General features: G+C 43.2%; 1 protein-coding gene across 1 annotated transcript in view; it reads right to left on the bottom strand.

Annotated features, from left to right (window-relative positions):
- Positions 1–13,302, bottom strand: part of VPS13D (vacuolar protein sorting 13 homolog D) — a 332,377-nt gene extending 319,075 nt beyond the window's left edge. Inside the window, exons 1-2 of the mRNA XM_036744767.1 lie at positions 13,182–13,302; positions 9,763–9,932 (exon numbers count right to left, since the gene is read on the bottom strand). Coding sequence (XP_036600662.1) covers positions 9,763–9,859 — 97 coding nt within the window. The 5' untranslated portion in view covers positions 9,860–9,932; positions 13,182–13,302. The remainder of the gene's footprint in view (positions 1–9,762; positions 9,933–13,181) is intronic.
- Positions 13,303–25,264: the final 11,962 nt, after the last annotated feature.

The raw sequence follows: 25,264 nt of genomic DNA, 5'->3' as shown, positions 1-25,264 counted from the left end.
ATCTTAAAGGGCCCTTTCAACTCTAATTCTAGAATTAGTGGAAAAGAATATTTTTGCTATTCCTTATTAAGTCCAGTCATCTCATTAAGACCCTTGCATGGAATCAACTGCACTCTAACCAAAGGTAGGGTCAAAGATACAAAGGGTTCAATGACAATCCCCTCTCTGGGATGGAAGGAGAATTAGACAGACATATTGACATTTTCAATGTTTATCTCTTAAAACAGCTTAAAATGGGGGAAAAAATAGGGAAAAGCACATGACTTCTTTCCTACTTTGATCTATTATCATTTCTACTTGGAGGTACCCCTGGCTGGCTTCTCTAACTTTCTAAATCCATCTGTCACAAAGGCAGGCAGACTCCACATTGCCTTGGTTGCTTTGTGGCACTATGGAAGTAGAGGATGTTAGCAGCCAATCAAAAAATTAAAAATTAAAAAAGCTCCACAACAAAAAAAGCAAAGAAGAGCTTTTTGAATCCTCCTTAATCTTGGTACCTTCCCTCTGATATTATCTCCAATTTATCTTGTCTATATCTTGTTTGTACACAGTTGTTTGCAGGTTGTTTCTGATGGGGTGCTTGTGCTTGGACCCTAATTCTAACATCACATTTCTCCTTAGCCTCTGCTTGGATGCCTGTACCTGGACCCCAATTCCAAAACCACATCCAGTTCTAAAATCACATCTCTCCCTAGCCTCAAAATACTGTCTCAGGCAGTCCCTCTCCAGTTCAAGGGCAGCATGTCCTAGCAAAATACTTACCTCTCCTCCTGACACAGTAGGCAGCTGTGCCTACCTATAGAATTTATTGGTCCAACTCCCTGTGTACATGCTAACTGGTTGTGCACTGGGTCATAAAGATATTTACTGCTTACTGACCTTACTGATATGTATCCTGGACATAGTCAAAATGTATACTCCCTTACATTCATCTTGTCCAACAAGACATTTGATGGAAGCAACCTGGATTTTTCCAGTCAGCCCTGACTATTAGTTGACAGTGACATTTCCAATCAAAACCACACCTCCTTGTAGCCCGCCCCCCTTGGGCTATTTCCCAGTGAACTCTGGGTAAAAATGCCTGCACAGTAGATACTAAATGTGCACGTTCCTTTTAGAACTAACCACTCCTTAACCACTCCCTAATCCCACCCCAAAACAACTAATTAAGACACTCGGCACATGTTTTACCCCACAATACCCTATATAAAATATACTTCTGTCCCCTTTTAGATTGCAGGTTCCCTAAAAACACTTGCCACTGTAAAGCATAACAATAAACTTTTGCCAACTTGACCTAAAAGATTGCTTGGGTCCGTGAATTCGTTTCAGGTGACCTTACCCTGGGAACTTCAGTTTCGGGATTCCTGAATCCCTGGGTTTTCTCCCTCAACATTTCCACCATTACCCTGTGAGCTCCTTGAGAGTAGGGGCTGATTTTGAGGTTGGCTGATGGGTTGGTTTCTATCCTCTTTCTATCCTCAGGGCTGAGCACAGTGTCTGGAACATCACATTTAATAAATGCTTACTGACTGGACTGATCTGGGCTTGACTAAAGGTTAAGGGGAAAAAAGGAAAGGGAAAAAAGAAAGGCCAGACACTCCAAAATAAATGCAGAGCAAGATTTAATTTAATTTAAATTTCATTCAGGGTATGGGAAAGGTTATTAAAGATTCAACATTTCCATTTCCCCTAACCCATGCTGACTGGTCAGACCAGCACAAGTGTCTACTCTGGTCCATCTTCCACTCACCTGTCAAAGCGATCTTCCTAAAGCACGGCTCTGACTCTGTCACCCCCCCCCCCCACTCAGTAAACTCCAATGTTCCATTTCACCTCCAGGATCAAATAAAAAATCTTCTGTTTGGTGTTCAAAGCCCTTCATAAGCTAGCTCCCCTTCTTTTGAGTCTTCTTATTCCTTACACCCCACCCCCATCATATGCTCTTCCCTCAAGTGACTTGGCCCCTGGCATCATCTCCTGAGTCCAGGCATTCTCTCTGGCTGTCCCCCACAAATGGAATGTTCCCTCTCCTCATCGCCACCTTCTGACTTCCTTGGCTTCTTTCAAGTCCCAGCTAAAATTACCTCACCTTCCAGAGGAAGCTTTCTTGATCCCTCTTAATTCTAGTTCCTTCCCTCTGTTGGTCATTTCCTATCTATCCTGTATATAGCTTGATTGTATATAATTATTTGCATGCTGTCTGCCCCATTAGATTGTGAGATCTTGGAGAACGAGGATTGTCTTCCACCTTTCATTGTACTCTCGGCGTTTAACAGAGTGCCTGGCACACAGTAAGTGCTTAATAAATGTTTGCTGACTGAATGTCATAACTCCTCATCTTGAGAAGAAATAATCCTTACAAAAATTTTTTAAAACATGTTTTTTAATTTTTAAAATTCCCTATACCAAAGAAATCACAGGTCCAATGCCTATCTCCATCCTCATTTACTTTAAGTAGACTGCCAAACACATTCACAAGGCCCCATGTGTAGCATTTTCCTGTAATCTAAAAATTCCCCATCTATGAATAGCACAAAATCTATGAAATAGAACTGAAGTGAACTTAGAAACTGGTTCTTTCCAAAATTTTAGCTATCTCCTGAATGTCTTTCTCTCTTCTGTTCTGAAAAGTCAAACAAAAACCCATATAAATGCTCACTGATTAAAAAAAATACAAATAACCGTATTTGAGTTTTTGTATATGGCCAAATAAAGGTCAACTTTTAATAATATCTATCTGATAGATTTGTATGTGGAATAAGAAGAGAAATATGAGATCAGAGGGAAAGGGAACAGTGACAAGAGTGAGAGTCAAAGCAGGAGTAAAGCTGCATTTTTTAATTAAATTCACGGGGTGAGTAAAAATCCGTTACTAATGAAACAGCTGGTCAAATAAGTTGGGATATCAGGGCAACCCACTGGCCTATCCTGGATGACCTATAACTATAAAAAGAAAACCATTCACTATTATAATACAGTGAAAGCAGTAGATTTAGTTATATACAAACTTATCTGAATTCTATTCAATACAGGTCTATCATCTGTACTTCCTACCCATTCTAAAACATTTTATTTTTATCCATATCTGCTAAATGTGGATATCTGCAAATTTCTAACTCCCTTTTGATAATTTTATCTCAGTTGAAAGAAGCAGAATGCCTTATAAACGAAGTAATACATTTTCAAAGCATGCCTGTGAATGATAGTTAAGATTTATAAAATAACTACTATAATCCCCCACAAAAAAATTTACAGAATCATAAACTCTCAAGTTGGAAGAAACCCAAGAGGAAAACTAGTCCAAGCAATCAATCAATCAACTAATAAGGACTTGTTGAGCACCTACTATGTGCCAAACACTGTGCTAAAAATGGGGATTACAAAGACAAAAGTAAAACAGTCCCTGCCCTCAAGGAGCTTACATTCTAATGGAGGAGATAACAGGTACAATTATAAGTAAATACAAAACATATTAAAACAGATAAAGGGAAAGCTTGGAGAGGAAGGCACTAGTGGTACTTGAGTTGTCTTGAAGAAAAACCAGGATTCTAAGAAATGGAGCCATAGAGAAAATGCATTCCATGTAGAGGAGAGCTGGTGCACAGGCATGGATAGACGGTGGAGTATGACGTATGAGAGAACAAGGGACAACAAGGCTGGTACGGTGAGGTAATATGGAACAAGCCTGGAGAGATAGGAGGAAACCAGGTTGGGAAGGTCTTTAAATGCCAAACAGAGGAGATGGCGGGGAGCTACTGGAGTCTGCGGAGTAAGGAGGTAACATGGCCAGACGTGGACTTCAGGAAAATCACTTTGGTGGCCACTTGGAGGAGAGATTGGACTGGGGACAGCCGTGAGCCAGTGAGACCGCTGAAGAGGTGATCGGCCTAACACTGGTGTCAAAAAAAGATGTGAAAGATGCTGTGGCAAGATATGGCGACTGAGTGCATATGTGAGAAAGTGAGGAATTAAGGATGACATGAGACCAAAAGAACAGTGTGACTTAATCATCCAAAAGAGGGAGGGGTTTGGAAGAAAAAGAGAGTGATCTCTGTTCTAGACACAGTGGGTTTGAGATGCCTACAGAACACCTAGATCAAAATGTCCCAGAGGCAATTAATGGTGTAGGATTGGCATGCAGGAGAGCAACGAGGACTGTCCACAGATTTGAGAAAAGAGATAATAATGGGAAACTTGGGAGCTGATTTGGTCACCTGCAGAGTGTGCAAAGTAAAAAGAGAAGAGGGCTCAGCAGAGAAGCTTGGGAGCTTCCCATGTTAGGGGTATGAATGACAGAGATAAAGTCCCAGAAGGCTGAAAAGGAGGGCCAGACAGGTAGAGGAGAACCAAGAAAGATAGCATCAGGAAAACTCAGAGGAGAGAAATTTTCTGCAAAGAGATGGTAAATAGTGTCAAAAGATACAGCAAGATAAAAAAGGATGAGGACTGAAAAAAGACCATTAGCTCTAACAACAAGAGATCATGGGTAACTTTGGAGAAAGAAGTTTTAGTTCAGTGACAAGGTGGGAAACCAGGCTGGCAAAGATATCTTGTGAGGAGACAAGATGGAACAATTGAGAATAGACAACTTTTGCAAGAAGTCTGGCAGAGAAAGTGAGGAAAAAAGGCCAATGGCTAGTGGGTATGATACGATTAGTGAGAGTTTTTGAAGATAAGGAGATAGGAATTTTTTTAGGCTGCAGGAAAAGAATCAGTATATAGAGAAACTGAAAAAGAAAAAAAGGAGAAGATACTGGGGGCTATCTGCTGAAGAAGATGGGAGGGGATGGAATAGGACATACTTGTATAGCAGATAGCCTTAGTGAGAAGAAAGGCCACCTCTCATCAGAGACTAAAGGAAGAGATAAAAGAGAAGAGAGTAGAAGATGATGTCAAGGGATTGTGAGATGAAGAAGACACTCACAGTAAAATATGAAGCTCACAGAAAAATGTCCCATTTTTCTCAATGAAATATGAGGCAAGATCCTCAGCTGAGAGGGTAAAACAAGGATGTCCAGTGGAGGAGTGAAGGAAAGAAAAGAAAGTTTAGTAGAATCATGCCTTAATGGGTCCCAGATGTACCTGGACATGAATCCTCTCTACAATATTCCCCAAAACTGGTCATTCAGCTCTCACATGATGTGGAATCTAATACTTCTAGAGGCAAATTGATCCTAAATCTGCCTCTAGCCACTACTCTAACTTCTGGCATCCTAATCATTCTTCCACATGATAGTCCTATAAATATCACATCCAGGGGTGGGGAACCTGTAGCCTTGAGGCCAGATGTGGCCCTCTAGGTCCTCAAGGGTGGCCCTTTGACTGAATTCAAGCTTCACAGAACAAATCCCCTTAATAAAAGGATTTGTTCTGTAAAATCTGGACTCAGTTAAAAGGCTGCACCCAAGGACCTAGAAGGCCACATGTGGCCTCAAGCCGCAGGTTCCCCACCCTCAAGTGTTCCCTTTTTTTAGGACGAAACATCCCTAGTTCCTTCACTTATACCCGTATGGCATGATGACAATCTTCACCATCCTCTAGACGAGTTCCAGCTTGTCAATGTCCTTCTTGTTATGTGGCCCTCCAAAACTGAACACAATACTCCAGATGTAGTCTGACCAGAGCAAAGTACAACAGAAGTATCATCACTCTTATTCTGGACAATACTGTCTATTAATGCACCATAAGAATGTTAGCTTCTTTGGCTGCCATGTTATACTGTTGACTCTGATTAAGTACAGAGAGACTATTACCACCCTTTAGACACTACAACTCTCTTAACACAGCATTTTTATTTCATCAGACACAGTGCTGACTCCGTGAGCATTCGGGCCAATAAAACCCCTAGATCTTTTCCAGATAAACTTCAATCCAGTCATGCTCCCCCCATCCCTTATACTCATGAAGTCGATTTTTTGAATCCAAGTGTAAGACTTCACATTTATCTCCACTTAAACTTGATCTTAATATATTCATCCCAATATTCTAGCCCACCAAAATCTTTTTGGATCCTATGCCATTCTGTGTTTCCTACAAATTTCAGGAGCATATCATCTGTATGTTTATCCAAATGACTGAAAAAAACGTGAAGGAGTACAAAGCCAATGCCTGATCCCTGAGACGCTCCACTAGAAATCTCTCAAAGCCAACAATGAACCATTAACATTTTCTGGGTTTCGAATCATCTAACTATACCATACTACTGCCTATTCTTCTTCATGAATCCTTTCTATTTTCACTAATTTAGGCACTGCGTCATCGAGATCTTCAGACAATCTGTTGAATGAGTGAGTTAAGCGAACATTCAGCCTATACCTAATGGTTAACCTTTATGAAACCAATGCACTCTCAGTACATTTCCAACCAACAATGACTTCTCTGGCATTGCATTTAGAATCTGAGAATCTCTGGGCTGGGAGGGACCGCAGAGAGTACCCAGTTTAATTCATACTTGAACAACCTCTACAACAATCCTGACAAGTAGCTATCTGACATCCACCTGAATCAGGAACAAGGAACTAACAATCTCCCAAGCCAGCTCGAATTATTAGGAAAATTTTCCTTACATCAAGCCAATCTGCCTCTGCAACTTCCACCAATTTCTAGTTCTGCCTTTAGAGACCAAGCAAGACAAGTTGAATCCTTCCATCACCTAACAAGCTACCTTTAAAACTGCTAGCACGTATTAATTCCTAGAGATGCAGTCCAATCTCCAAAGTTCATCTTCTACAGTTAATAGGCTCAGCAGAAATACTTGAAGTACAGCTGACAGAACTTCTTGGAGATAAATACCTTGAACACTGTAGACACTTTCCATTTTCCATGCCCTTTGCCCCCCAAACAAATGAAATCATCCTCTCCTTTACACAGCATTCAGACTCCATGGGGAGAGCACTAGCTTTGGTGTCAAACAACCCAGGTTCAAATCCCATCTCTGGGTGGAGTTGGGCAAGTGAATCAATCTCCCAGGGCCTCCATTTTTTATCTGTAAAATGATGAGGTGGATCTACATAGTCTCCGAGGGCCTTTCCAGCTCTGGACTCATGACCTTTTACCTTAGTTTCCTAATTTAAAGAGTATGGCTTAAGTCCAACCATTCTGAAGAACAATTTGGAACTTCGCCCAAAAGGCTATAAAACAGTGCATACCCTTTGACCCAACAACATTACTCCTCGGTATGTATCCCAGAGAGATCAAAGAAAAAGGAAAAGGACCTCTTTATACTAAAATATTTACAGAAGCTCTTTTTGTGGTGGCAAAGAAACAGGAATTGAGGAGATGTCCATGAATTGGAGAATGTATGAACAAGTAGCAGTAAATGATTGTAATGGAATACTATTGTGCTGTAGGAAATGGCAAGGAAAGTGGTTACAGAAAAACCTGGGAAGACTTACATGACTCGTGTGAAATGAAGTAACCAGAACCAGATCATTGTACACAATAACAGCAATATTGTAAAGATGATCGATCAACTGTGGACAACTTAGCTACTCTGATCTAGCGAATGATCCAAGACAATTCCAAAGGTCCCATGAAGAAAAACACTGTCCGCCGCCAGAGAAATGATGAACTCAACATAAACTGAAGCACACCTTTTTTTGCTTCCTTTATTTTTCTGAGGGTTTTGGTCTGTGTTTTCTTTTGCAACATGGCTAATTTGGAAAAATGTTTTATATAACTTCACATGTATAATCTATATCGTATTACTTGCCTTGTCAAGAAGGGGGGGAGGTGTAGAAAAGATAGAAAGAATTTGGAACTCAAATTTGTAAAAAATTGCTAAATTTTTTTACATGTAATTGGGAAATACTTTTAAAATATATATATATATATATATATATATGTATATATATATATATATATATTTAAAAACAAAGAGTTTAGTTTATAAAATAAAATTTTAAAGAGAGCAATTTAAAGGGAGAAATTTTCATACCAATCAGCTTTTTTCAATAGCAATACCAAATAACTAGGATGTATACTCCCAGAAGATGGGAATCATGTTTGTCTCATATACAATATCTTATACATTTAGACATGTATAATTATGATAAAACTCAAGAGTTGTTCATAGTATCTTAAAAAACATCCAGCACTTTTTGTAGGAGGAAAGAATTGTAAAGCTAGTGGATTCATATGAGTGAGGAAATGGTTGAAAAACTTGTGCTATGTGAATATAACAGAATATTATTGTTTGGTAAGAAATGATAATAGGGAGCTAGGTGGCACAGTGGATAGAGTGACAGGCCTAGAATCAGAACAACTCATCTTCCTGCATTTACATCTGGCCTCAGACACTTACTAGCTGTGTGACGCTGGGCAAGTCACTTAACCCTGTTCGTCTCACTTTCCTCATCTGTAAAAAGAGCTGGAGAAGAAAATGGCAAACCATTCCAATTCTTTGCCAAGAAAACCCCAAATGGGGCTGCAAAGAGTTGGACACGACTAAAATGACTTAACGACAACAAAAAGAAATGATAAGTATGAGGAACTTAAGAAATACATGACAATTTATATAAATAGATGCAGAATAAAATAAACAAAATGACAACATACACAATGACCACAACAATAAATGAAATGATCCCTAAAAGGTAGCTGGACTCTAAGTAAACAAAAAACCAATAAAAGCCCCGAAACAGATAATGAAACCTATCTCCCTCTGCTTGCCATTGCTATTAGATACAAGGAAAGGTTCTGTTTCAAAATCTGGGAAGGAAAGCAAGTATGTCCATAAATGACTGTAGCGTAAAAACCAAAGGGCACAAAATAAAACCTATTTTTAAAAAGTATTCTACCGAAAAAACAGAAAAATGCCTAACTCAACCCCCTCATTTTACAGATGAGGAAAGTGAGTGAGGGGAATGAAGTCTCTTTTCTGAGGTTCCAAATGTGGGTTGGAAGCACAGCTGGCTTTGGAGCCTGGATCCTCTAAAGCTCTTCTGCTCCTTACTCTCCAAGCTGTTCTCTGGCAGGCTCTATAAGCCTTGCACCCTGGAAGCCCCTACTCTGTACTCCTGCACTTCACCCTGGGAGCTCCCTCCAACCCTGGTCTCCCTCACCCTGGAAGCTCACTGAGCCTCTGCAGCCCCTTTCTCCAACTCGAGGTTTCCTGCCAGAACCACTACTTTGACTTCATTCCAGGCTGCTCTCCCCCCCATCCCCCCCCACACTGCCTCCCTACCCCCTGGACTTTCTCTACCATGCCTCCACACCTGGTACTTTCTCTCTCCCTCCCTCCCCTTCTCAGATTCCTTTCACATGTTCTCTTCCCCCATTTGAATGTAAGCTCCTAGAGGGCAAGAGCAGTCTTTCTGCTTGAATTTGTATTCCCAGAGCTTAACACAGTGCCTGGCACACAGTAAGCGCTTAATGATGCTTATTGACTTAACTTTTTACTACACAACCCTGCTTTCAGAAGGTCTATTTTAAATGTCACATTAATAAAGTAAGGCATATTGTATAAAGACAAAAACTCAGAACCACATATGAAATCTTACTTCTAAAACTACTTGTCTTCTATAAAATCTATAGTAAAATCAGTGGTAAACCTAAATTACTTTATCAAATGAGATAATGCATATAAACTGCAAACTCAAACGTGAACTACCATAATAACATCTATCACTTAAGTACATAGTGACTTTTAGAGGCATTTTGTTAAAAAAAAGTTTATAGACATTTTATTATTCTGATTATAAATGGGAATCATAACAATAAAGGGTCATATAGGCCAAAGAAAAGCAAATATATCCTTACCTTTTAGAAGTGCTACAGAAAGTTGATCAGTGTTCAGATTATTGACATATTTGCCCAAATACGTATTGAGAACCCAGGCTACAAGACCTTCCAACATGACTGTGTCTTGAGGGGATGTTTAAGATTCTAATGTCATTCTCTCTCACATGCACTCATGGTTACAGAAGAATCTATGGAAAAGAAGAAATGGAATTATTAGGTGAATCCCCCTAAACTGCCCTCAAGCACATCCATAATTTTTGAAGTAATTTCAACTCAGAGATTTAAAATCCAAAATAGATCCAAAAATCCATAAAAAACATCTCAACGAATTACTCAATGAGAACACCAACAATCTGCTTCACCGAATTACATCAGGATTGGATCATTCTAGATCAAGTTAAATCTGAAGTTACTCTACTGTCCAGAGAAAATGTACCAATGTTCACCACTCTTCACTCCAATTCAGGTTTGGAAATTAGCTCATTGCGATTGGAAGGAATGAGAATCTGGAAAGGACCTTTCTTCAGGTTTGGGTTGAACTAGATGGACTTTGAGATGTCCCTTCCAAATCTGAAATTCTGTAACTGTTTGGAGTATTACAACCTTTAAATATGAAGGAATCCATTCATAGTCCATAGATAAATGTGTAGTAATAGAAAAACTATCACTATTAATAAAAGTTAAAATGCTGACAAGTCCTAAGAAAATTTAACAATAATTTATTCATTTTATGAAAGCAAATGAACTTTCTTTGGTTCTAACTACTGGAGCTCAATACTGAATTACAGACTTAGTAGAGCTTGGATACCTGCAAGGCAGTTAGTATAATAGAAATAGAACTGGGTTTGCCATTGGGAAACCTGCATTCAAATCCAGGCTCTGACAATACTCTTAAGTTATCTCACACTTTCAGGAGCCTCGGTTTTCTTATCCATAAAAGGGGAACGATGACACTTGAATTGCCTGCCTCACAGAGTTGATAGAGGACACGCATTCTGTTAGCCTTAAAACAGTATGGAAATGTAGGCCATCATTATGATCGGCTAGTACTATACTCCATCGCCACATAAGGAAATGAGGCACAACAAGGTTGGAGGAGTTTCACAGGTCATCCAGCTAATAGATCAAAATTGGAATTGGGTTGTGGATCTTACTGCGGCCCACTAATCCACTTTCACCTCTCTACCACTCAATTCAGTCTTAGGGAAGAGATACCTATGATGTCTGCCAAGGCATTGATCCCATTTGGAACATTTTTACCTTCAGGATCATTTCCAAGTATTTCTCTCTTCCCTCCCTGCCCCCAGGATTCACACTGTTGCCAGATGCAAAATACCCTCTACTACTGCTGAACTAACAAAAACATATAATCCACTTCTAATAAATTGTGTTAGCTCACATCTCCCAGCCAGTCTTGATGGCTATTGTCCAGAGGCAATGTGTAACCTAAATACGGTACTGTATTAAAAATTAAAGAAAATAAACTTTAAAAGGAGTGGGACTCTAGAGCTCATCCATCATCCAAACTGCATTTGATGAGGAATCCCAGGCCCGGGGAGCATAAATGACTGGCCCACAGAACCACGCACCTCTTCACTGATGATCAAGAACTAGATTCCCGTGTCTCCTGATTTCTGGTCCAAGATTCATTCTACCACATCATAGGAGATTAGACAATTTCCTTTAAGATACTAGGAGAAACAATATTTTGTAGAAACCAACAAGTTTTATGGAGGTTGCTGGGTGTGCCTTATGTAAAGATGAAATTACAAAAATAAATATGAAAACAAACGTCTTCCTGACAGCCTGAGAAAAAGCAACTCGATGTGAAAACAGGGCTACCGTGGTCTTAAACAAACCAACTGTCAGATGACAGCGCTGCAGGAGCTGGAGAAGCAGGGGCGCAAGTCAAGCATGGCAAGGCAGATGCATTCCTAGTTAGGCGGGTGAGCCTAACACATGGGGCAGCTTCTCCCACCTGAACCAAGCGCAGTCAGTGCTGACACTTACTATTAAACTCACGCTGTTTGACAGTTACCAGTTCTTTCTACTCAGTGCCAAGCACTAGCCCCTTCCTGATCCCTTCTCACCCTGCCAACACGCAGCGGTTGTGGCTGGGTATCAATCAGCCCCAGCTCGGCCAAGTGGCGGGTATGCATGACCTTGAGTCTGGCCAGAAGGAAGGGGCCGCCGGCCTCTACAAACAACGTGCCCATTCCTGGCCAGGGTGGCAGCTGCAGGTTGTACCAGGGATACACACCAGCGTGCTGGCAGGGAGAGCCCAGGGAGGAGGCAGGCGGAGGATGCCAACAAGTGATAGCTCCTGCTCCACACCCAGGGGAGGGAGGGCACGGAGGAAGCCTATCACCCGGCCTAGTTTCCTGGATGGGGGGCTGGGAGGGGGATCCCTGTTGTGAACGGACAGCCAGGCTCTTGGAAGGAGGAGCCTGGACACCTCGCACCCCATACCAGAAGCCCAGACGCAGTGGGAGGGCCCACTCCCGAGAAGGGGCAGGCGGTCCCATGGGCTGGGTAGCACGCACCGGGTGAAGAGGGAGCCCCCCACCCGTGGCTGTGGGAGGTGGCTCAGGTGCCTGGCTGGGCCTTTAAAAGCCTCCTGGGGAGGCCTAAAGGGTTGGGGGAGGGGTGGCCCGGGGTCTTACAAAGGCCCTCGTGCACTAACTCTCCTGCCCGCTCACACCTCTCACACTCGCACCTGCACAAGCCTCCCTGCTCTCTAACAATAAGTCATGTCCACACCGGCGGCTCACACCCACGCTCACGTTCCTAGTAAACTCGTCCTCACACCCACTCAGAAACACCAGCACTCAGGTGCACACTCGGCCACACACACAGGAAACGTTCACACTCAGGATCACACGTGCTGACACCTTCACAGACACCCCGGATCATACATGCTGACATGCTCAGGGTCGCTCACCCCTGACCCGGCCCCAGTCACGTGCGTCCACTGACACACTCAGACACACATACATATACACACACACACACACACACACACACACTGCCGGGGGTCACCCCACTGACACACTCAGACACACTCGCCAGGTCCCAGTCACGTGTATTCACACTCACACACACACACTCGGGGTCACCCCGCTGACACACTCATACACACTCGCCCCCAATGGCCAGTCCCAGTCACGTGAGTTCACACTCAGACACACACCGGGGGTCAGCCACGCTGACACGCTCAGGTGATCGTCACACTCATCCCCCAGGGCCCCACCCTCGGTCACCCCTTCCTGCCGGCCTCAGGGGATGAGGGGTGGGGGTGGTCCCAGGGGTCTCCGCGCCGGCCGCTCTCTCCCTCTCTATCTCTGGGGTGGGACGGACGGGCCTTAGGCCGGAGGACCCCCGGACTCGCAGCCCCGCCCCGCTCCGCCTCGACCCTCCGGCGAACCCCTGCTCCCCACCTGCCGCCGCCTCAGCTGCTCTTCCTCCTCCTCCTCCTCCTCCTCCCTCTGCTCCTCCTCCGGCCCCTCAATGGCGCCGGCAGCAGCTCCGTGCCGACAAGACCCGACCAATCGAGCCTTCGCCCTCGATGTGGGCCCAGCCCGGAAAGAGAGCGAGGGAGAGAGCCGAGTCATCGATGGGCTCGCCCCGACGCCCCGCCCACTTTCCCGGTAGACCTGCCTGGCCAGCCCGGGCTCCTCCCCTTTCTGTCCGTGCTCGCGCTCCAGCCTCCTCTCCCCCCCCCCCGCCCTTCTCTGCTCCTCCTCCGCTCCACCCCTCACGCCTACTCCCCGGAGGGGCGGGGGAAGCCGGCGCCCGGCGCCCTGGGAACCTGCCTGTAGGTGTGGGTTCCGGCTTGTGTGACCTTGACCAAACCACGCTCTTCCCTAGTTCTCCCGGCGCCAGCGGGGGAGGAGCGAGGGATGAGGCGTTACCCGGAGAGCTGAGGACCCGCGAGCTGCGGCTTTCCTCCTCTTCTTCCCTCCCTTATCTCCCCCATCACTGTCCGGCCTCCCCTGCACCCTGAGTTCAAAAGAATCATGGACACATCTTGAAAGAGCCAGGCTTCAGGCTAAGAAAACTAGAAACTGGCTCTGCCTATTGGTGGACTGACGTGCTTTCGCCGGTGCTAGGCACTGTGCTCAGCCCTGGCGCTGGGGATACAAAGTGACAGCCCCTGCCCTCCAGGAGCTCCCAGTCTAGTGGCGCAGAGAACCTGTAAACACAAGCTAGATAGACAGAAGCCACGAGATTATTTTAGAAGGAAGGTGCTGGCACTATGAGGGAATCAAGAAAGAAGGTGGAGGAGTTAACTGAGGCAGCCAGGAGGTAGAGTAGAAGGGTCAGATTAAAAAAAAAAAACTGGGGTGGGCTGATAAAGAACTGATGGACTGGTTTGGGCAACCTCTAGCAAGCGGCAAGCAATTAGAAGACACCTACTATGTGCCAGGTACTGTACCCAGGCACTGGGGATACAAAGAGAAAAAAGAAACAGTCCCTGACCTCAAGGAGCTTAGGCTACTGGAGGAGAAAATATGTACATACCTACAGATAAGTACATATATACAAAATAAACAGGAGGTTATTTTAATAGGAAAATGCTGGGAGCTTGGGGAAGAGATGAAGCAATTTTGAAAATATAAGTTCCTTTCTGAAAGGGATTGTCTCATTCTTTGTATTTCTATCACTAGTGCCTGGCACACAGTAGATGCTTAATAAATGATTGATTGGTTGAGCTGCCAAGGAAAGGAAGGATCGGAAGAGGAGAGAGTGCCACACCAGTCTTTGAGACTCCTCCAGTGTCTACTGTCTGCCCGAACAAGTTACTGATTCCACATTTTCCCAAATGTACCTTTTTGCTTCCTAAAATGCACATCCTTCTACTCTCCCTCAAAGGTCCCCCATCATTCAGTTCCACTGAAAGCATGGTCCCTTTAAGAAATTAGGAAACCAAGGTCTTCTGAGATTGTTCCGGAAATCCCCTAACTCCAGTTACAAATAAACCATTGGGTCACTGTCAAACAGTGAATTTACATTCTGCATAAAAAAAAAAAATCCTGGGAGATGGATAACAGCTGTTTTCCCAGGCCAAAGACAGAAGCCAAGGGACTTGCTTAGGGTCACACAGCAATTCAAGGGGCAGGCAGAGGCCTGTGGATGGGATGGGAAGTGGTTCCCTCACCCCGCTGAAGTCTTACTGTCTATCCAATAAGTGGGAGGAGTGTTTTGGTTTGCCCTATTCCTAACTGATGCCAAATTAGCATTGTGGCTAAAACCAAGCTGCTCAGGGTCCTGTCTTTCCCCAACCTCTTGAGGTATTACAGAAAGAGCCTTGGACCAGCCTGTGTTTTAATCCCAACAGGGCCACTTGGGTAAGTGGCTTCCCCTCCCCAGGCCTCCATCTCCTCTTCAATGAAATGACGGATTTGGACTAAGGTACCATCCAACACTGATTTGCCTTTCCAACCATCCTTCCTATTTGATTCCTGTCTCCCTATAATGGCAAACAAAGTGGGACTTTTTGTCTTGCTCTTTTTTTCTTTTGGAGTTCTAGTTCTTCTCAGCACTAGGGTGATCAAGTGCCTTTGATTGAGACTTGCCTTTGAATCAAGAGTCTTTGATTAATCAAGAGTCTTTGATGACCTGCTTAAGTCACAAGAAATCCTAAGTCACATGAGTTCGAGTCACATGGTTGTGACACCCTCTGTGGGCTGACCCTGAAGAAGTGTATATATTCTCTCAGGTTAGCATTTTGCTTTGGGTGCTCACTCATCGGAAGAGTGTTCCTATGCACACTCTGGGTAGCTGTTAAGGAGCACCCCCCTTTGAAAACCCAGAGGTTGGTGCTTCTCTCTCTAGTAACTATATATGTATTGCTATGGACAGACAGAAGCCCTGTCTGCTGATTTGTGTTATTTGCTCTGTTTATATAATTTCTGCTTGTAATTTCTGTTTATGTTTTCTCTGTAAGTTCAGGGTGCCGACTTTTCCCCCTGAACTAAGTGAATGATGTATGTATGTTTAATGAAAGTAAGATTGTAAACCCCTTAAAGTTGCTTTCCTTAGAAAAGCAGATAAAAAAATCTGTGCTAGCAGCCCTCCTGTGTGCTGGTGTTATTGGCCTTATACCTCCACAGCAGCTGCAAGCAACATTGTCGTTACACCCCACCCTGGACACTGACTGAATTTCTCAGGTCAGTTAACACTAGTTTCAGATCCAAAACAAATCAGGGGACACCAAAAAGAAACCAGGTTTTAGGCTAATAAAAATTAGAAGTCAACTCTATAACATTGGGACAGCATCAGACAGTCCCATCCCTTTCTAAGATCACCTTCCATTTACCCTTTACATAGCTTGTATATAAGCATTTAAGTTGTAGTAAGCACTTACTGATTGACTGACGCATGTTATCTCATTTGGTCCTCACAATAGCCCTTTAAGGTGGGTACTATTTTATCTCCATTTTGCAGACTTGTTGAGGATCCCACAGCTACTAAATGTCTGAGGCCTGACTGGACTGCCTGTTCCTGACTCCAGACTGTTAGTACTGGCCCAAACTAGAGTGGGCCTCACTTGGGAAGGTGATGGGTTTCCTTTCATTAAAATTCCTTTTCAGGTGTTGATTAAATTAGACAGCCTCTGAGGTCCCTTCTGGGATGTAACCCAAGTGGGCACTCCCTCTATTTAGACAGATCCAAATTTGTGGTGTAGAGAAAAGAAGGCTAGAGCTGAGGACAGAGGCCCTGGGTTCAAATCCTAGCTCCACTTGCTGGTCAGCATGAGCAAGAGAAGAACAGGTATGGGAAAGCACCAGCAGTCCAGTTTGACCAGAGCAGAGAGTATATATAAAGCAGACAAGCAGGGCAGTTTGGGTACTATCCTGGTCAGTTTGATAGGGGTACGGACAGGACATGTGAGTTTGTTGATATTGGGAAACTCCAGGGCGAGGAAATTCCCTTTACCGATGCTGTTAGCACCTTCTCTGTAACTTGTGTTCTGTTGCAGAGTTACCTAGAGGTTAAAATAAGGTAACATAAGAGGATAAAATAAGGTTTAAAAAAAAAAGAGGTTAAAAATGACTTGAAAATAAGGTCTTAGAGTCAGGGATGGGGAACCTGAGGCCTCGGGGCCACATGTGGCCCTCTAGGTTCTCAAGGGCGGCCCTTTGACTGAATCCAAATTTCACAGAACAAATCCCCTTAATAAAAGGATTCGTTCTTGCCAAACCTGGACTCAGCCAAAAGGCCACACCCAAGGACAGGGAATTGGGCAAAGACTCCATCATCACCTCGATGGTTCAATAGCCTTCCTGATACGTACTGGTTAGACACTAGCCGTGTGACCCTGGTCAAGTCTTTTGACCTCTGCAAAATGGGGATAATAATAGCACCTCCTTCCTGGGGTTGTTGTGAAGACGGAATGAGATGAGATTTGTTAAAACACTCTGCAAACTAGCTGTTGTTATCATTTACTATTAGGTGAGAAGCAGGCTCACTCTAGAAAGAATAAAGCCAGGAAAGTTCTCATTTTATTTTACATTTACTTTACATTCCTAGTGAACGGGCAGCTCCCTAATGGAGTACGCTTGCTCAGACAAATGCAACGCTTTTTATGCTGTTGCCAATTCAAATTCCCCCCCTTGCTCTCATCCCATCGGCTAGATGCAACCTCCTGAACTGCCCCCTTCAGTGTTCTCTTACTTGACATGTTCCGCCTTAAACAGCTTGTGAAGCATCTGACTTCTTACCTGATCTTCTGGAAGCCTGGTTCTGCTAGGTCACGGCTCTGATTAGGTCCAGTCGCCTCCGACCTACATTCTGTGATCACTCAAAGCTTGGGGATAGTTTGAATCCTGTGGAAACAGAATTCCTTCTTTTGTGTCTCACGTTAGGATTGCCCAGGGTCACAGAGTCAGTGGGGGCTTGAACCTTCTCTGTCTTTCCGGCCAGCTCTCTTCTCAGGATGCTGCCCTGCCTCTCAGTAAACCACTCTGAATGGACCCAAGCTCGTTCAGTTTAAAAATAATCTTTTTTTTTAACATGTACATTATCAGAAATTCACAGTTTCGTACACAGTCCTTTTTGTCTGTTCTTCGTGTATTAAAATGTCTGTGTATGTTACATTAGTAATAAAGAAAATTTATATTAAAAAAGAGCATATGAAGGGAAGTAATAGAAAGTCAGTAAATAAGACATTTTCTCTTCTTGAAAAATGAGTTGTGCTACCTGCCCAGTCCAAGATATGGTAAACTCAGCAGAGTGAGACAGACAGTGTAAAGAACATTGGTTCTGGGGTCTGAGGATTTGGGTTCAAATGCTGCTTCTGACACTGACTACCTGTGTGACCTGAGGCAACTCACTTCACCTCTCTGGGTCTCAGTTTCCTCATCTGTTAAAGGAGGTGGCTGGAATAGAGGCTTCCAAGGTCCCTTCCAGCTCAATTCTATGATCCTAGTGATGGGCATGGGGTATGAACCCCTAAAAGACCATGTCTTTGGGATCTGGACCCCAAAAAGGAAAAGCCCTAGACTTTCTCATGTGGCCCAAGTTTCTGGTGTTCCCAGTTAATTAACTTCCCTTTCATTGTCTGCGCCTGGCCCCACCCTAGGCCACCACTCCTTAGTTTACTCTAGACCCCTTCTCTCTTCCCGCAGTCTTCTATATAAAAGATCCATCTTGCCTCCATTAAAGGGCTCAGATTCCTTAAGAGTCTGGCCAACATGGCGGATTTTTAGAACCACACCCACTCTGCCCCTTGTTCTAATAAACCTTGTCTATGGCTGAACGAAGGCTTGGGTCGAATTCATTCAAGGCAAGACCTGTGTGTCGTTTGCCCTTGAATTTCAGGGTCCTAGCACCTCTAAACCTCAAAACTAGTGGACAGTTTCATGAATTGCTGTGGCCAGTAACTATTCATCCCTAATCGTGATGAGCTAACCACCCTCAGTTAAGCTGAAGGAGAGCCGTGGGGTCCATCACTGAGCCCACACCCCACAGCTCAGTTCCCTACAGCCTTGGAGAAACCAACCTCTCAGTCCTCCACATTCACAACCTGGGTGTCATCCGCAATCCCTCACTCACCCCCTACATCCATCTTTTGCTAAGGCTTGTTGCTTCTACCTTTGAGATGTCTCTCCTTTGTTCTGTCTTCTCTCCTCTCACTCTACCCTTATCACCACCTGATTGGAGAGTGGGACCGTGAACTCCAAACATCCATTTAAGGAGAGAGATCATCTCATTTCTCACCTGGCTACACTACTTCTCTGATTTTTCCTCCATGCCCCTAGCCCACCCAATTCCTTTTCTATATCAGTCTTCTCCCTTGCCGGCAAGGATTGTCTTTCTTTTTTTGTATTTGCATCCCTAGCACTTAGCACAATGCCTGGCACGTAGTATGTACTCAATAAATGTTAATTGACTTAACACTGAGACCACCTTGGTGCAGACCTTCATCCCCTCAAGCAGGCAATAGCCTGCTGGTGGGTCTGCCTGCCTCAAATCTCTCCCCCTTCGAGTCTGTCCTCCATTCAGCTGTCAAAGTGATCTCTCTAAGGAACACGTTGACCATGTCACCCCTACTATCACCACCACCAGTCAGTCAACTCCAGTGATTCCCTATGGCCTCTAGGATCAAATACAAACTCTTCTGTTTGGGGTTTAAATCCCTCCACAACCTGCCCCCCTTCTACCTTTCTAGCTTTCTTACCTTATTCCCTATCCTAAAACCAATGGAACTGGCTTCCTTGCTATTACCTGTAATACTCCATATCAGGATTCTGGGCTTCTAGCCATCCCCCATACCTGGTATTATCTCCTTCCTTATCTGTACCTGGTGGCTTCCTCAGCTTCCTGCACCTTCTGCAAGAAATGCTTCCCAGTCCCTCTTAATGCTAATGCCCTCCCTCTGTGGATTATCTCCAATTTACCCTGGGAATATCCTGTTTGTACATAAGTGGAGACCCCTCCATTAGAGACTTTAAGCTCCTTAAGAGGAGTCATTGGTTCATTTTTCTGATTTTGGCCTTTCTTTGTAGCTGCAGAAACTTACCACAGTGCCTGGCACCTAGGGGATGCTTAACGAAAGCTTACTGACTGAGGATAGTACCTGGCACACAGAAAACATTTCATAATTGCACTAAATAGACTTCACTGTTGGCTGGCCCAGGGACATTGCCACACCTCAGCAAGCGTCCAAGGGAGGAATTATAAAGTTATCAGCAAATAATAACACCTGAATGATGATGATGTTGCTTCAAAAGCCGCGTCTCCTCCTGGGCTTCCTGCCACTTTGGATAAATCACTAAGTGTCCTGGAGCCCAGGGTTAATTAATTTTGTTTATAATATGCCTGGGCTCATTATTAGAGATGTAACCTGATATTGTTTCCTAAGGCTTCAGTTAGCCTTCAACCGAAGAAAAGCACAAAAAGTCAACTTGAGCTTGGCTGCACAAATTATGATACATGAATGGAATGGAATAATATTGCACTATGAGAAACAACTGAACATGGAAGAGTCAAAGATCATGGGAAGACTTATATGAACTGATACAAAGTGAATCAAGCAGAACCAAGGGGGAAAAGACAATTCAAGTGATCTTTTGAGTAGAAGCAATGTCAACAAAAAGGACTATACAATGAAACTAAATATAATCACCAAGCATGACCTAAAGGAACTGAGAAAAAATGTTTCTCCTGATTTCAGAAGTGTGGGGCTGCACACACGTACTATATGGATGGTCATTATACTGGTATTTTTATCTGCTTTTTTTTCTTTTTCAATCTTCGTAATGAGGGAAGGGTCAAGGGTAGAGAAGTGGGGAGGGTAGAATTAGAAATGAAGATGACATATAAGCAAAGGGGATCAATAAATTTGTTTTACAAAGAAAAAAAGGAAAAGAAAACTGTACAAATAAAGCTTAATTTCTTCTTTGAAACAATCAGTCTTTAAATTTCTTAAAAAAAAAGAAAAGAAAAACATGGGAATACAAGGAACGCAGAGCTGAGATTTAAAAAAGCAGGTATGATCAAGAGAGGTCTCACTGACTGTCAACTGCCCAGCCTGTCAAAATATATAACCGATGGGAAGGAGCAGGGCAGTCAAACTTGTATGATCATGAGATTTAGAGCATCTAATGGAAAACTTTTGACACCATGTCCTAGCACCTGCTACCTTCTCTCCCATCACACACACACATACACACACACACACACACACACTTCAGTTTCTTTTTGTATGTTGTCTTTGCTCATTATGGTGTAAGTTCCTTGAGGGTAGGGATTATCTTTCTTCCTATTTTAATATTCCCAGTGCTTGGCACATAGTAAGCTCTTAATAAATGCTTGTTGATTGACTGAACCCCAGTCTGGGAATCAGGAGGACTTGGGTTCAAATCCTGCCTTTGACCCTAAATCATCCATTTAGAGATCATCAGTCAACTCATCATCTCATCATCAGGACTGGACCCAGATGGCTCTGGAGGAGAAAGCGAGGCCGGTGACCTTGCACAGCCCTTCCTCACTCAAATCAGTCAACTGTAAGTCACGTCATCACCTGCCCGATGTCACGGTCCTCTTCAACAATGAAGGACAAACACGACAACAACAACAATTAGTCAACCATTTTACAGATGAGGAAACTGAGGCAAGGATTCAAGCCCTAATTCTCTGACACCAAATCTGATGTTGTTTGCACTTTTCAATCTATTTTCTCTTCTCTTCCTTTAATTTGAATGAACTCAAGAATGTTTGTGTGTGTGTGTGTGTGTGACAGAGAGAGAGAGAGAGAGAGAGAGAGAGAACGTATAGAAAGCTTAATAACATTGACTATTTTATTGACTTATGCCCCATGGCCCAAGAGCAAGCTCAGTCTTGGAAGGGCTTGGAACCATAGAATCCTGAGTTGGAAAGAGTCTCTCAGCCAGCTCAAACCCAAGCAATAATCTCCTTTCATTCTCAACATCTGGGGCAGCATTCGTCTGTAATAGGGATTCCCAGCCTTGAGGGATATGGTTTTGCTGTGTGCAAAACATTTGCCAGTATACTGTTTCTCTCTCTCTCTCTCTCTCTCTCTCTCTCTCTCTCTCTCTCTCTCTCTCTCTCTCTCTCTCTCTCTGTCTCTCTCTCTCTCATACCCCACCCCCATCCCATTCATCCAGATCTAATTGGTAGCTAAATGAACAGAGAATTTAAATAACACATCCAGAGTCACGCAGTAAATCAACCACTAGGAAAGAGGAGAAGGGAGTTTACCAGCTTACCAGCAGCAGGTACCTTGATTCTCTCTCTAGTCTATTAAGTTGTTGGTCAAAACATAGGGGAGTCGCCCTTTAATTATAATTACATGCCTGGGTGAAGAATGTGTTTCCCAGGTAGGACCAGCCCTATGAATAGACAGAGCAGAAAAATCTCCTTTTGTCCACAGCTATAACGTGTGTGGGGGGTAGGTCCATTCCTGCCTTTACATACCTTCTCAGTCCAGGCCACGGGACCCAACATTCTACTTGTCAGGGAAGGATCCGTTTTGTTGGGTCAGGAAATCTTGTCTGATTCCCAAAGTCTTACACCCCTGAGAGGGTCCTCCAGGAACCAGGAATAGCCTACAGCTCATACCATTGTTATTGGATTCAGGAGAGGGTCCTGGAAATGATGGGAGCAAGGACCCTGCCTGAGACACTTCTTAGTACATTGAAAAGGGTGCTGGACGTGGAATCATCTGGTTCTGTTGTTTCCTACCTTTGTGACCTTCGGCAAAGCTCTGTGGGTCAGTTTCTTCATCTGCAAAATAAAGGGTAAGGACTAGGTGGCCTCTGAGACCCCTTCCACCTCTGAATCTATTATCCTATAATCCGGGGTGCTTCCAGTTCTGTTCAGGGCTAATTCCAGACATCAGTTTGTGATGTTGGAGCAGAGAGAGTTGTTGGGTCATTACAGAGAGAACTTGAGATGATGATGATGATAATGATGGTGATGGTGATAGTGACTCACAGTTATATGGTGCTTTATGAATATTATTTCATTTAATCCTCACCTTGTAAGGCAGGGACTATCATTATCCCCATTTTACAGATGAAGAAATGGAGGTTGAAAAATGGAGGTTAAGTGACTTGCCCAGGGTCACACAGCTAGTAAATGTTTGAAGGGACATTTGAACTCAGGTCTCTAGGGGCCACTAAGTGGTATAGAGGAGAGAATAGCAAGCCTAGAGTCAGGAAGACTCATCCTTGTGAGTTCAAACCTGGCCTCAGACACATACTAGCTGTGTGACCCTGGGCAAGTCACTTCACCCTGTTTGCACAGTTTCCTCATCTGTAAAATGTACTGGAGAAGGAAATGGCAAACCACTCCAATATATTTGCCAAGAAAACCCCCAAATGAATTAATAACATATTCCTGACTCCAAGTTCAGCATTCTAAGAATGTGTATGGTATAACCCAAACAAAAACCTGCCTTTTCCCTCGAAAAACAAGCTCCACATAACTACCGCTCTGAAAGAATATAATGACGCAGAGAAACACGGGAAGATTTCTCTGACCTGAATCAGAGTGAAGTGGGCAGGACCAGGAGACAGTAGAGACATTAACTACCAACAATGTGAGTGCAATAACAACAAAATAATTAAAGCCTACTGATTAACTATAATGACCAAGCTTAGCCTGAAAAGAGGGCCAGAAGAACCTCCTCTTGCTTCTTTGTAGAGTTGGGGGACTATGGGTGTTGAATACTGGGTTGACGTATTGGTTAGTTTTGCTGAATTGGTCTTTTTTTTTTCTTTTTTCTTCTTTGTTTTCAGGAATGACTCTCTAGAAAGAAGAGGGGTTAGAGATATATTTAAAGATGTAGATAACGTAAAACAGAAGATGTCAATATATACTTTTTAAACCTCACACTCTATATGGTACAATGTGTGATGAGATGGGACTCCTTTTAAAGAAACCACCCACAGAAGCCAGAGAGCTCACCCAGCTCCCAGAATAGACCTAAACAAGCATTTGGTATGGCCCCTTGGGCATTTCCAGACAGAGTTGTTTCTCTTTATTGACTTTATACTTAGAAGGGAAATTAAAGGTCATCTCTTCCAGTCTAACCACTTCCCCCATTTTATAGATGAGCAAATTGAGGCCCAGAGTGGGAAAGCATACTTGTCCAAAGATGCTCACATGGCTAAAATTCAAAACCAGATCCTCAGACTCTAAAACTCCAGCTTTTTCCCTCACATCATGAATCAGGCAATTTCCAAGTCAGAAGGGAGCCAAAAGAACTGTGAAAGTTGACCAAGAATCCCTTCTGGAGTACCAGACTTCTAGTGAGGGGGTGTCACTCCCATCACGTGCCCGCCACCTACCCTTTGGGCTAGCTTTCATTGGGAGGACATTTTTCCTTGCAGTGGGCTGAAATCTACCTAGTCTTCATTTTAAGTAAGCCTGTGTGTGTGTTACAGGCAATGAAAGGTTTAACAACTGGAATGTTTAACTCCCCAATACAGGACATACTTTTAAGTTAAATCTGCATTAATAACATTTTTCTCCATCACCTTCCCAAGTCTGAATGATTAACAAAATAACAAATCAAGTCCTGATTTTGTACTGTTTGGCTTCCCGATTAACTCCAGCACACCCCTGGTTACAAGATTCCCAACTTAACTTCCTTGTGGAATAAGAACACCTTTGTAGAGTCCTTTAAGGTTAGGAAGTATTTCATTTTTTAAAAATATAGATTTCCTTTTTTATTAAGCACTCCAATATGTAAAGAACCAAAATATATATATAAAACTGACCTTCCATTGCTTACAATTTAGGTTTTTTTAAAAATTAAAAAAATAAAATTTTAAAAATTAAAAAAATATATTACATTTAACATGACAGTAAAAATAATGTCCTGCTTGTCTTGCTTCCTTCTGAACATCCTTGGTACAGAGCACTTTACTTTCATTATACCATTTCATCCTCTCAATAGCTATGGGAGATACAAATATTATTTTATTATCCCATTTTCCAGGTGAGGAAACTGAGATGCAGAGAGGCAAAAACTAGAAAAGATGACTAAAACACTTGATGACAGAATCAAGATTCAAAAACATCTTCACAGGCTGGAACATTTGGCCAAATCTAATCTGATTAAATTTATTTGCAATCAATGTAAAGTTTAACTCTTTGGCTCAAAAAACCAAGACAGAGACAGCAAACTACACAGAGGTTTCTCTGAAAAGGACCCCAGGGGTTTAGGGACAAACTCATTTTGGGGCAACAGGGTCCTGATGTAGTGGCCACAGCATGGAGGGATATCAAGTTTGATTGAGAAGCTTAGTGTCCAGGAATCTGGAAGTGATAGACCCACAGTGCTCTCTTCTAGGCAGACCCCATCTGCAGAGAACATTAGAATGACCATAGTAAGCTGGAGATCCCACAGAAGAGGGAACAACCAGAACTGTAAAGTACATGGAGATCAGGAATATGAAGACTAGTAGAAAGAATTGACAATATTGGGCATATAGGGATGTATACATACAAATATGTGCACATGTGTGTATACATACACATATGTACA

The sequence above is a fragment of the Trichosurus vulpecula genome, chromosome 2 (genome assembly GCF_011100635.1).
Source record: "Trichosurus vulpecula isolate mTriVul1 chromosome 2, mTriVul1.pri, whole genome shotgun sequence".
In the NCBI taxonomy this organism is placed as follows: domain Eukaryota; kingdom Metazoa; phylum Chordata; class Mammalia; order Diprotodontia; family Phalangeridae; genus Trichosurus; species Trichosurus vulpecula.
This window is presented reverse-complemented; position numbering and strand designations above follow the sequence as displayed.